Genomic DNA, 12,993 nt, shown 5'->3' on the forward strand with positions numbered 1-12,993 from the left:
ATAAAATGGTTCTCCAGAAGTGGAGATGGTCACTGCCTCCAAGAAATTCTAAAGCGTCTTGCTTCTGGAAATATGCTACAGAGGAGGAATGCTATTGATGTTATTTCAGAAATCATTTGCATGTCTTCACTTTCAGTGAATGCACTCTCTCATTCAATGTGGTACAAAACTGCTTTATTAGCTTTTATTATTTTAAAACTTAATTCATCTTGTAACCTTTTCGCCTCTCTCATAGTTCTGTTCCAATGACAGGCAAGATATAGCAAATCATTTGCTGGAGCGCATTGAAGACGAGGAAATTGTAATTCATGCACAGGCATCCAATTTGCTGCCAATGATTGGTTGGTTTTGAAATTTTGTTGATTATGATGCTTAGTTTCATTAACAGGCTCATGGTATTTGCATTGGAATATTTATAGGTTTCTTATAATTAAAAAATATACCTATGAAAAAAGGGCACCCCTGGACCACAAGGCTTCCTGCTTAGCCTGGGTAGGTGTGGGTCGTCACAGTATACGCAATCTTATCCCTGCTTTTATGCAGAGAGACTGTTTCCTTGGACTCGAACCTGTGACCAACTGGTCACGCAGGAGCAACCTTACTGTTGATCCAAGGCCTGCTTTCTAATTAATGGTACATCTATGTAACTAGAATGATTGCTTTGGCTGTGAAAGAAAATTGCTGTTGGATACTACCTAAAATAAATCTGTTGCAACTGGGACAATAAAATTACTGTTACATGAGCTGGAATCCTCCTAGCGCAGAACTTTGATTTTTCTCCCATTCTTAAACGATTTCAGTGTGCATGGGAAGTATCATAGTTTTTTTGGTATTTAGTTCATTTACTCTGTTGTTATGGAATGTATTTTGTTATTCTAATGTAAATGTGCTGAACGTTTTGACAAGTAGTGCACACCTTTCACAATGCTGACATCTAAGCACATTATGTTATAACATGCATTGAAAAATCACTTGTTACTTTCGTTTCTGCCCAACTGGTAAACTGGTAATTGCCAATTCATTTTGCTTTGTGTCATGTAGTTTTGCGAATTAGATTTTTCATTTTTTTGTTGTTGTTAATGATACTGATTTCGATGAAGAATTCTGTGACTATTGTTCTTCTTTCTTTTTACTCTTTTCCTTTCTATTGCTAAGCCTGTGACTAGTGTCCTTTGGATTACTGAACCAGACCTTTCATGTTGCAGATCCCTCATTAGTTTTGCCTGCATTGGTTCATCTTGTTTACTCATCAGTTGGAAGAGTGCAGTCTCATGCTAGTGATGCACTCATGGCAGTGCTCAAACATCATAATGAAAAACATGAAGTTATATGCTTGTTGCTTGACTGTCTCAGGTATCTTGCTAGTATCAGTTTTTGTTGTTCTATAACTCTGAAACTACAGTTAATTGGTGCAGTAGGAAAGTTAAAAGAGTAACTTTGGAACTTTGAAGATGTTTTGTTCATCTGAATTTCTTGGAAAATTAGTCTTAGTATTTTGCTTTCAATTTCTATTGCATCAAATGGTAAAATAAAATTTTTATTTTTGCTTTTTCCATGCAGCAACCTTGGCCAAAGCGGAATTCTCCCAAAAGCTTCTGGAGATATAGGGGAAGGTGAGTCTCATTATTTGATGTTATGATTGGGTAGAAGATTTGATACTTGGGTGCGTGGTTTACTAAGTCGAATTGCATGATCAAAATATTTGATTGTTAGATTGTTTCTCTATCTGGATGAATGGAATGATTTAAGACAGAGTCTCAATGCCAAGAAAAAAACATGAGCTGTGAAAGGGCTTCTAAATTTAATTAGCTTGATTTTTTTTTTTTTTTAAACTTTTGGAAACAAATAAAATTTTGGCAGTAGCATGATTTTGAGACCCTGACTGGACTGGGTCCAACCCTGTAGGACTGGAACACGACTTGTTCCGGTCCAGGTGATGTTGCTGACCCAGAAATTAGTTAAACCAGAGTCAACCTGGTTGGACTTGGGCAATTTGGCCTAAACCAGATGGAACTGGGGAATTGGGTGGGTTGATTCAGGCTCTCATTGAAAAGAAAAGAAATGTTGCTCTGGTATCCTGTAGGTAAGGTGTATTGAGCTCAACAACCCCTACAAGGAGGAAGGGAGTCTTCACAGTGTGCTTGCCAAGGGTTCTTGATTCTTTGCTCAACAAATAATTATATTTAAATTGTTTCTAGTAATTATTTTTTAGTACAATTAGCTATTAGATATATTTGTAATATTATCATTGTAATATGTGATTAAGATTACATTTTTGATACTATCATATGTGTGTGTGTGTTTGTATAATATTGACGTCTCTGTTTTGACCCATCAATCCAATCAGTCCAACCGGCCTGGTGGCTTTTCTGGGTTAGTCACTGGTCTGGTTTTTAAAGCCACAGGCAGTAGCATGTTCTTCAATGCATTATATATTTTTATTAAAATTTCAAATTTTGTTAAAGAAACAAAAAGACAATAGAAAAGAAGTTCAGTCTACAATCCCAATTCCCTTTCCTGCTCAAAGTGCTTTTCTTTAATGCTGTGCCCTAGTAAATTCATTTAAAGGTAGTACTTAGTTTGTATTATCAATATATATATTCTTTCTGCCATTGTTTTTAAAACAACATTCTTTTTGCGGGCATACTACCATTATATATTCTTACTCATCCTTTCGTAACACCGCAGCAGGATCAAAGTTGGATGCTGATTGTATTCTCAGACTGATCCCAGAGTGGTCAAAAAGCGTAAGATTGGATAAGCTAGTAGATGTTCTGTTATATTCATTTGATGCCATTTTGTGATGGACTTGATTACAAATGGAGTGTCCACCTACCTTGCCTGAAACCTGTATGCATGCTATGTGTGCATGTTTATGTCGTAGTTTCTTCTTCTGTCTTATGTTGCTGATTAAGCATTTTAAAATAGATTTATTTGCATGTGTTCTATGTTTCTGCATATGATTTTGTATCCGCAATTTTGCTTGTATTGCTTTTTTGCCTTGCAATGGATTGGCATTCATAGCCATGCTTAAGCAACTATCTTGTGAGCTGAATTTTTCATTTTTTTTTGTTTTTTTTTCATGAGGAGGAAAAGTATAAACATATGCACATGAGACGCATGAGAATGTAGCATATTTAGATGAAGTTGTAATGGATCTCTCTCTCTCTCTCTCTTACACACACACATATATGTGTGCACACACTGCATGAACTGCACAATTGATTTCACAAAATTGTTTAACTGTTTTTCATTAATTCCACAATTCATTGTTTAACACAATGAGATGAGATGAGTATTTGATTCTTGCTCTAATAGTTGTTGATGAAATCAGCATTTTGATTGATTAATTTTTTTTTCCACTTCAAATGTGCAGGTTAAAGACTGGAATGTCGTGATTGGGCCACTGATTGACAAGATGTTTGCGGAACCATCAAATGCAACTATTGTCAAATTTATGAGTAATATAAATGAGCACTTAGCAGAAGCTGCTGATGTGGTCCTCCGTCGGGTTCTCTTGCATACTAAAGGACAGAAAGAGTATTGCCCAATTCAATTGCAGTTTGCATGCCTTATGCTATAATAATTGATTCTTCTCATTGTTATACTGAATCTGATTGATCATTGATCATCTCTAGCATTTAATTAAACCTAACTCTATTGGACCTGAAACCCCAAAATTTCATTGACCATTTCTTAGAATTGGGCTTGCCTCTAAAGGGGGTGAAGCCTGTCCATCCATGTGGCCTCTAGGTGTCCTATGTCAGTTCTTCTCTTTTGAGAAAAAGTTGATCCCCATCAGGTGATTTAGTTTGGGAAGGTACTGAGAATACCCTCACCATAGAAGAAAAGGTTCTGGCAATGAGCTTCAACTTGGCTATCGTAAGGCCTCGGAATGGTATCTACTTGTATTTTCTAATGTCAATTAAGAATTTTCCCATGCGTTATTGAAATGCGTGTTACATACAACCAGGCACCTTAAAAGAATGTTACGAATTTTGAGAGAGAATATTGCAATGCAGTTTCTCCACAATTGAATCAATCTTGAAGGTTAGTAGGCAATAATCATTAACCTTTTAGTAGTATTCACCCAAGCCCTCTGTATGCCTGTGGATGGGGCCCAGCCTTGAAGTTCAGGTTCCTTATAGCCTTCTCAGGCACTGCATTTGTGAAAATTTTAGGATGAATAACTAAAGTACATGATTGCTTTTGACATATCGCTTCAATCTGAAGATGTTTGTTCTTCTCCAGTTTTGCTCCTCATCAACCTTATGGGAAGAAAGCATATGTCTTATTTTGATAGGCAAAATAAAAAAGGTTGGGGGAGGGGGTGGTGGTTTGCAAGCCAAGTACAAAATAGAAGCTGCAAAGGCACCAAGGAAAAGCATATGTCGAAGTTCTAAGTCAATTCTACCGTCTTTTTGTTGGTTGTTGGCGTAGTTAGGCACATGACTAGACTAGGTGGAACAGGAGGAAAAGAGAAATTGAATTGAGAGAGGAAAGAGACTAATGAACTGAGAGGATATAAGAGGGAGAGAGTGATTGGATCTAGGTGTGTTCTGATAGAAATTGATGCAGCACCAGCCATGTAAGGGAAGAGAGGAATTAAAAAAAAAAAAAAAAAAAAGATGAGGTAAAGATTCAATCAACTCAATTAAATTCCACTAATTCATGCCTAGAGTAACAACAATTTATAGACTCAGAACAAATAAAATAATGACTAGACCCTTATAAATCAAATAAAATCCCTTTTCTTGACTCCCAAAATATCTCTCTCTCATGATGCTATCCTATCTATTCATTTATCATGATATTGATCAACATCCATGATTGGAAGAATCTCTGGTAATTTGTACAAACGGCGTCGAATTTGTTGTGTTGGGGAATTTGTTGATTTATTTTCCCCTTTCCTAATTTTGGGCTTGTGGCAAGTTTAGCATCTTTTTATTCTTTTATTTTCTGTAATGATTTATGCTCTTTTAGAAAATTGATTATTGATTTTTGAATGGGTATAAGTCTGCTATTAATTTTGCTTTGTTATGCGAAATATATTGTTCTTTTCCTCTCGCAGAGTTGATGAAACCTTCTTATCCGAATGCGAGAGTAAAACCTGCAGAAGTGCTGACTCTGTTAAGTTGCAGCAATCACTTTTTGAACGACTTTGCCCATTACTTATAATCAGGCTGCTTCCGCTTAAAGTTTTTAATGATGTTAATTCTTCTATTGTGTACGGTCAGCTTCTAAATGAAGGCATTATTAGTGGTATGTTTTTTGGTGCTTTCAATCTAATGCTTCAACTTTTAATCATTCAAGTGCTAATTTTGGGGCCTATTTACATTTTGTTGGGCCTGTTCTCAATGCTGTAAAACAGACAAGTTGAATCCAGTAATAGACTATTAGTAGCTTAAAGAATTAACTAGCTCAAAAGAATGTCCTCTTTTATTATTATTTTTATTATTTCTTTTTTTTTTTTTGGGGGGGGGGGGGTGAGTGCTTATTTATAGGGTGCTCAAGATTTTGACTGAGTTTGAGGTCAGCTCAAAAGTCAACAAGCTGGTAAAAGTATCATTGTGCTCAATTCATGTAGTACCAACTGATCCCAAATTTGAGTAGCTTGGTTTATCATAAACCCTAGTCATTTCTATCTTCAGTTTATTTTTGTTTGAAAAAAAAAGATATGACAAATTTTCCTACATACCTTCATGCTGAATATTTATTTGTGTAATCTTTATTGAAAATTTCTGTTCATTGTCAAAATTTTGGATTTTTTATTGTGGCATATTATGATAGTTTAATTCTGTATTCTTTGTTGGCATGTTGGTAATTCTGTATTCTTTGTTGGCATGTTGGTGATTCAGCCATAAATTTATTTTTTTCAGTTAATCATAGACAAATTGTCTTCTTTAATGGAAAGGGCTAGTGAACTAATTTTCTCACTCTTAATTTGGATGGAAAAAGGGTAGTCTTTTGTCAATAAAGTAACACTTTGTTTCATATGTGGCCACTCAGATGATGAATATTGCTACATCAGTGATGAATGTGTCAGTGCCCTGCTTTTAAACAGGTTGGTATACCAGCATCACCATCTTCAAGGTTTCAAAACTTGAATGAAATTTCCTATTGGTAATCTTCTTCAGGGCATTTTGTATGTATGAATTTGAAGATGTTCGAAAACTTGCCGCTGAGCTGTGTGGGCGAATTCATCCCCTGGTATGTGACATTTTATTTTTATTTTATTTATTTGCTTTTTTGTTTTGGTGGGGGCAGGGGTGGGATTAAGCATATCACACCGACTTTCCCAGAACTTGGTACACTTTCATCTTCTTTTTATCATATTTTGATAAGATTATTTAATGTGTTCATTTATGATATTGCTAATTTTTAAAATAATTTCTCAATGCTACTTCATTGCATCTCACACATATCTTGATGTAGTGTGCATAGAGGAATGATACTGTAGAATCTGACATTTTGATGCAGCATGCATAGAGGATTGATACTGTAGAATCTGAAAGCTTAGGATTAATTGCAGTGATATTTAGTGGCTAGGAGATCCTGTCATGCATAAATGCAGTGGTGGAGGGTATGGAAGGTGGGTGAATTCTCAACCTACACTTCCAGATCTCTAGAAATTCTGAATAGATAAGAATAAGCAAACGGAAAGGGAAAATTCTGTACTGTCATTCATTATTAAGGCTAACATAAATATAAGTAAATATCTAACTTGAACATTAAATGTGAGTTTTTTACGGAAATATTAAAAAAATAAAATAAAAAATACAAATATAGAGGAAAGGGGGGAAAAATACAAAAATGTACCCAACCGACTTTTGGAAAGTTGGTTTGCGTTAAAAAAAAAAATTGATGGGGGATAGGATGGCACACGGCCGTCAGTGCGGGGGGGGGGGGTTGGGGGGGGGGGGGGGGGGGGGGGGGGGGGAGAGGAGAGAAGAGATGTGATGTTTGTTAGGATTTAAAAAAAAAAAAAAAAAAACCAGATGAGGATGGGATGGGTGGGGCCATGCACCTAGGGAGAGGGCTTGTGGGAGGAGGGAATTTTTATTTTTTTTTAAAAAGAAGGTTGCATGCATGCATGGGGGAATGAAAAATGTGAATGAAATTCTAATAATTAATAAATTTAATTGTAATTATTATTTTTTATACAAAAAAGGTTATTTTTTTATTCAAAATTCGTAATACATAAATTTTATTTTAATTTTTTATTGGTAGTTTTAAATTTATTTAAAAAATAAATAGACATAGGTCAAAAGCAATTTGAACAAAAAAAAAAAAAAATTAAAAAAAGAAATATAAATTATTCTTGTTTCACTTCAAATTCAAGTACAACGCACAACTTAAAAAAAAAAAAAAAAGTATTTTTAATTTACACATTAAGTACACTTAATGTGATGGGCTAGCTTCGTCATGACCTTCAGTCCTTGGACACTGATTGCGATTGTGACATTTTTCGTGGCAAAACTTGCACTGCATCCTTCGACTGCCCTCTCGTACATCCATTTTGTTACGCAGTCTCGAACTGTGGGGTCATCCTTTTTCCCTAAGCAATTGTCGGTTAGTGTAAGGGAACGTCAGTATACATGTGGGAAGTGGCAAAATCTACATTACCTTTGTTCACACTTGTTGGCTGTTTGAGGCGTAAGGAGATTGAGGTACAGTCGCTATATTGACCTTCATTTCACGGTGTAGGAGCATTATGCAATGGACTTCATCCCCGTCCTCCATGAAGAATATTGAATAGATCCAGTGGTGCCAACATTATATGGTAATCGACAATTGCTTAGGGAGAAAGGACGACCCAAGAGTTCAAGACTGTGTAACGAAATGGATGTACGAGAGGGTAGTCGAAGGATGTGGTGTGGGTTTTGCCATGAAGAAGATCACAGCCACAATTGGTGTCCAAGGAGGATTGAAGGTCATGAGGAAGTTGACCCATCACATTAACTGTACTTAATGTGTAAACTAAAAATACTTATGCGTTGTGCTTTAATTTGAAGTGAAACAAGAATAATTTATATTTATTTTTTTAAATTATTTTTTTTGTTAAAATTGCTTTTGACCTATGTTTATTTATTTTTAAATAAATTTAAAACTACCAATAAAAAATTAAAAGAAAATTTATGTATGACGAATTTTGAATAAAAAAATAACTAATTTTGTATAAAAAATAATAACGACAATTAAATTTATTAATTATTAGAATTTCATTCACATTTTTCATTCCCCCATGCATGCATGCAACCTTCTTTTAAAAAAAAAAAAAAAATTTCCCTCCTGCCACAAGCCCTCTCCCTAGGTGCACGGCCCGCCCATACTATCCTCATCTGTTCTTTTTTTTTTTGAAATCCTGATAAACATCACATCTCCTCTCTCCTCTCCCCCGCCCCCCCCCCCCCCTGTGCCAACGGTCGTGCACCGTCCCATCCCCCATCAAATTTTTTTTTTATTACCCAAACCGACCTTCTAAAAGTCGGTTGGGTACATTTTTGTATTTATCCCCCTTTCCTCTATATTTGTGTTTTTTGTTTTATTTTTATTTTTAATATTTCCGTAAAAAAACTCCATTAAATGTGGGTAGGGAAATGACTATTCATGACTACAGCTGTTTCTAGCTTCTCTAGACTCAAATCCTTATTAATGAGCTATAAGAATAAAGCTACACTTAGGAAATGACACTTTGATGAGTCCCTAATCGTGATATCTAGATAACAATCACTATAAATATTATAGCTGCTAAGAATATTAGCTATGCTTCACTAATGCTGCAGCAGTGCATCATTCTCCCTTGCTCGAAGAAACTCACTGCTGTGCAAGTTGCCATATTTAGTGGTTGATGCATCTGGGCATCGTGTGGATATTTTTTTGGGTTGGATCCTCTGATATGAATCATATGATATCACTTATTTTTGTATTAAAATAAATAGAAGGTTAAAATATTGCATATCTTCACTAAAGCATTACCGTTTTGATAGAAACTTTTGCCACTGGCTCCAAGTAGACGTGAGAAGGTTCGAGCAATTTGAGTATTTGCAGTATTTTAATATATATATTGAGAAAACCTCTTTTTCCAGTAATCTTTAATTGGTTTTCTTTATTTTTTATTTTAAAATCTTCTCAATCTTATTATTATTATTATTATTATTATTTCTCTGGCTCTCTTGTACTTTTTTATGTATGTTTGAAGTGTTGAATCATGACTGCCAATATCACATCCTCGCTAGTTTTAGGTTGATGGAGCAACTCTATGGTTGCCCTGGCCATTTCTGGGCAAACTTTAAAGATGAGTTAATAAAATTCTAATTTGCATTGGCCTCAATCTCAATCTAAGTTACATGAATAAGGTTTCTAAATGCAGCCAGGGTCTTGGCAGGATGTAATCAATGTTTTGGTCATCTTTCAGCCACAGGTTCGGCATGCAGAAAGTCAACTGGTTCACTCCATAGGAAGAATTACTCTTAAAGCAGACAGCTAATTTGATTAGTTTTTTATGCTAACATATTCTTTTCTTATTTATGGTGGCAAATTGGAATTCTTGAAAGTTGAATCTGATTAGAAGAGTTTAATCCCATCTACTAGAGCAGAGTTTTCAGTGAAACTTCTTTTGAATTATATTTATGTTTCGTCATTCAATTCAAGTATTGGTGTGAATCTACTGATTGATGATAGTATATTTGATGAGTTCTAGAATCAATTTTATTTTATCCATGTTTTGTAATTTTGTAGGTGCTCTTGCCAATTATTTCGTCTCAATTAGATTGTGCTACAAGGTCTCGGGATATGCTGAAAATAAAAGCTTGTCTGTTTTCAGTTTGCACTTCTCTTGCGGTAAATGTCTTTTGAGTCTTTGGCATCTTCTTTTATTTTGATACAGCTTTGTGTTTGAGAGCCTGAGGTTTTAATTTTCTTCTATCATTGCAGATATAATGTGTTTTTCTGTTTATGTTGATGGTTTCTCATGCAATATGTAGGTTAGAGGCAGGGATTCAATGCTGCACCCTGTAATGCTCAAAATTAGAAAAGTAATGGAAACTATTTTAATATGGGGCTCTCAGGATGCGGATGAAGGTGACTAATGAAATTCTTTACCCAAATTTCTGTCTCTACCAATCCTCTTGCTGTTACTTAAGTTTCATTGTTGTAATTTCTTTCGTTCTTTTCAGTTTCCAAAGCCCAACATGGATGCATTGATTGTCTAGCACTGATGATTTGTGCTGAACTACAAGCTCCTGAATCATTCAAATGTTCCACCATTATTGACAAGATCAGGATTGATGGTTATTCTTCATGATGAAGTTTTTAAACTCATTTGAGCATTTTTGTTGCTGACTAGACCTCGTAATACAAGTCTGGCCAATAATGCAGGGAATGCTGCCTGGAAAAATTCTGTAATCAGTTATGTGATCCATCAATTAACATGCAGTAAGGATGAACTTGCTTCCATGCTGGAGCTGGGTAGTGAGAGCAAGTATGAGGCATCAAGATCGCTTTCTTTTCGTCTTTGCATGGCCAATGTTATCATTAGTGTTTGCCAGAAAATCTCTGATTCTGGGAAAAAGCTCTTGGTGCAGGAAACTCTTCCACATCTTATTTATCGCATCTCTGTATGTTGACTATTGAATTCATTATTAGTTAGCTTCTTCTTTTGGCTGTCCAATATATAGTTTGAAGCTACTGGTGTGCTACCTTTTCATTGAAGTCACATGAAATGGTGCAGGTCATTACAGATGCAGAAATTAGAGCTGCATGCATCCAAGTTCTTTTCTCTGCTGTGTACCATCTGAAGTTGGCTGTTCTTCCTTACTCACATGATCTTCTTCAAATCTCCCTAAAATCTCTTAGAAAGGGATCAGAAAAGGTATTAAAACCTGTTTCTGTGTAATTCAGTGTGTGCATTTTCTGTTTCCATAAACTAAAATACTATCTTCTGCATCAAATGACAGTCAATCTGTTTCTCTCTCCCTGCATAGTGGTTTAGTGCTTGTGGTTCAGTGCGTACACTTTGAATTTATTTACCAGAAACCATGATGCTGATTTAAGCAGTGCCAAAATTTGACATTTAGTACACACCAAGAGAGAGAAGTTTTAACCATTGTTTTGCAGACTGGCTGTATTTTATTGATAACTTGCTTAAATTTATGAATCATGTTGTGATTAGATAGAATGTACACTTCTGCTTGTTTCATAGCTAATTAAATAATCTCTCAGAACACAAAATGGAAGCACCCATTTGGCCATAACCATTTACTTCCATGGACACTGATTCTGTGCACCCTAGGGTCTCCTGCATTCATGTTTTATGGACTACTGAATGCTTGCGTGTTTCACTTGCTTTTTGTCGGTCCCAAAGAGACCTAAGTCGGAAAATCCACATGTTGAGCATTTTCAGGGAAATATTTGTCTTATAAGCTTGTGTTTTATGTTGCTTTTTGATGTTCATCAGGAAAGAATGGCCGGTGCGAAGCTGATGGCATCTCTTATGGCAAGCGAGGATGCAATCGTGCAGTGCATTTCAGGCGGACTTATAGAAGCAAGATCGATTCTTTCGAGTCTATCCATTTCTGATCCTTTGATATCTGTGAGACAAGTATGCAAAAAATTGTTAGAATGTATAACTCTGTAAGTAATGTCATTCTTGGCAATCACCACGACTTTTGTGATAGTCAATGGCTTTTGTGATAGTCATAAGTGTACAGTTAAATGACACTATTGTATAATACATAAATATATTTTGGCTGCTCTTAAAATTTTGCAGTTGGCGATAGCAGTGCTATGAATTTTCAGAACAACGTGAATGCTAATTCAAGATTGAATTTGAGTTGCAAAAGTAAAAATCTGCATATTCTGAAACTATTTAAACAGTTCGTTTGGGAGCATGCAATTCGATCCTTGGATTGAGAATTCGAACCTTGGATTGAGCTTTGTGAATTTGATAGAACTATATAATTTCATACTATGTTTTATTCAAATTCAAGCATATATAACTGCATTTTATGTTCCCGTATTCCATATAAGAATATTTTAAACCTTAAATGCGCGTATCAAAATATAAAGTTCTGATAATGAATTTGTGTCTCTGAAATAAGTATGCGCCCCCCCTTGTGGTAGGGTTAAGATTTAGACTGTCCTTTTCCTGTTGGGACAGGGTTACTCATGCAACAGTATGAGTTGAAACATAATGAATGGCTTATAGCCTCTTAGCCTCTTTATGGTCCCAAACTTGAAGTGGTGCAAATATTTGTAATCAAAAATATTTGAAAGTATAGATTTCATATCTAGGATTTGCATTTTTATGGATTTAGAAGCAATTTATATAATGTTTAGTTTGTGGAATGAAATAGATTGAAAATGGAATGGAAACTGGACAATTGGGTGGGGAATATGAAGAAATTAAGCGATAAATCTATATTCATTCTACTTGATTTTATGCCACTCAATATTTGGGGTTTCTAGAGTTCATGTCTAGTATTTGTATGGTGTTGATTTGGTCGAAATTCAGTATAAAATTAGTTTCAAATTCACACGAGTTTAACGTTTTAAATTTATTTGCCCAGCTCGGCACTACGGGGTAGGGGTTTGGGTTTCGGAATCTGTATAAGATTTAGAGAACTTGATCTATGAAATTATATTGAGTTTTTCAAATAATGTGCCATTTCGAATCTAGAGCCTCAATTCTATGCTCCCAATAGTGTTCATCGAGTTTTAGCTTGGGTTGAGTCTTAGATTATGCTATCTATTATATAGAATTATATCCTTAAATAATGCCTACGCTCAAAAAATAGTTGCCTTTCAATTTTTTTTCTTTCATTTGGAGGCATTTTGTATTTGGACTATGTACGTATTTTGTGTTTGGACTATACACGCAACAGAATGATTGATTCTATTAATCTCAAATAGTTTTTACACCCTCACCTCAGCATTTATATCGCAACATATATTCAATATTGTCAATGTTATTGGGTCCCAAAATTAATATAA

The 12,993-nt window shown here is 35.2% G+C and overlaps 1 protein-coding gene across 2 annotated transcripts in view; it reads left to right on the forward strand.

Moving 5' to 3' along the window:
• LOC131167378 (uncharacterized) overlaps positions 1-11,849 on the forward strand; it is a 66,855-nt gene extending 55,006 nt beyond the window's left edge. The window contains exons 10-24 of one of the 2 annotated variants that reach the window (XM_058126174.1): positions 18-161; positions 253-341; positions 1,206-1,353; positions 1,561-1,613; positions 2,689-2,747; positions 3,377-3,540; positions 5,072-5,262; positions 6,010-6,064; positions 6,138-6,210; positions 9,742-9,843; positions 9,987-10,083; positions 10,179-10,292; positions 10,381-10,619; positions 10,733-10,873; positions 11,459-11,849. In XM_058126174.1, coding sequence (XP_057982157.1) covers positions 18-161; positions 253-341; positions 1,206-1,353; positions 1,561-1,613; positions 2,689-2,747; positions 3,377-3,540; positions 5,072-5,262; positions 6,010-6,064; positions 6,138-6,210; positions 9,742-9,843; positions 9,987-10,083; positions 10,179-10,292; positions 10,381-10,619; positions 10,733-10,873; positions 11,459-11,638 — 1,849 coding nt within the window. In that variant the 3' untranslated portion in view covers positions 11,639-11,849. The remainder of the gene's footprint in view (positions 1-17; positions 162-252; positions 342-1,205; positions 1,354-1,560; positions 1,614-2,688; positions 2,748-3,376; positions 3,541-5,071; positions 5,263-6,009; positions 6,065-6,137; positions 6,211-9,741; positions 9,844-9,986; positions 10,084-10,178; positions 10,293-10,380; positions 10,620-10,732; positions 10,874-11,458) is intronic. The other variant, XM_058126175.1, reaches the window with a different exon arrangement.
• Positions 11,850-12,993: the final 1,144 nt, after the last annotated feature.

This window comes from Malania oleifera, chromosome 11, assembly GCF_029873635.1.
Source record: "Malania oleifera isolate guangnan ecotype guangnan chromosome 11, ASM2987363v1, whole genome shotgun sequence".
NCBI classification, from domain to species: Eukaryota; Viridiplantae; Streptophyta; class Magnoliopsida; order Santalales; family Ximeniaceae; genus Malania; species Malania oleifera.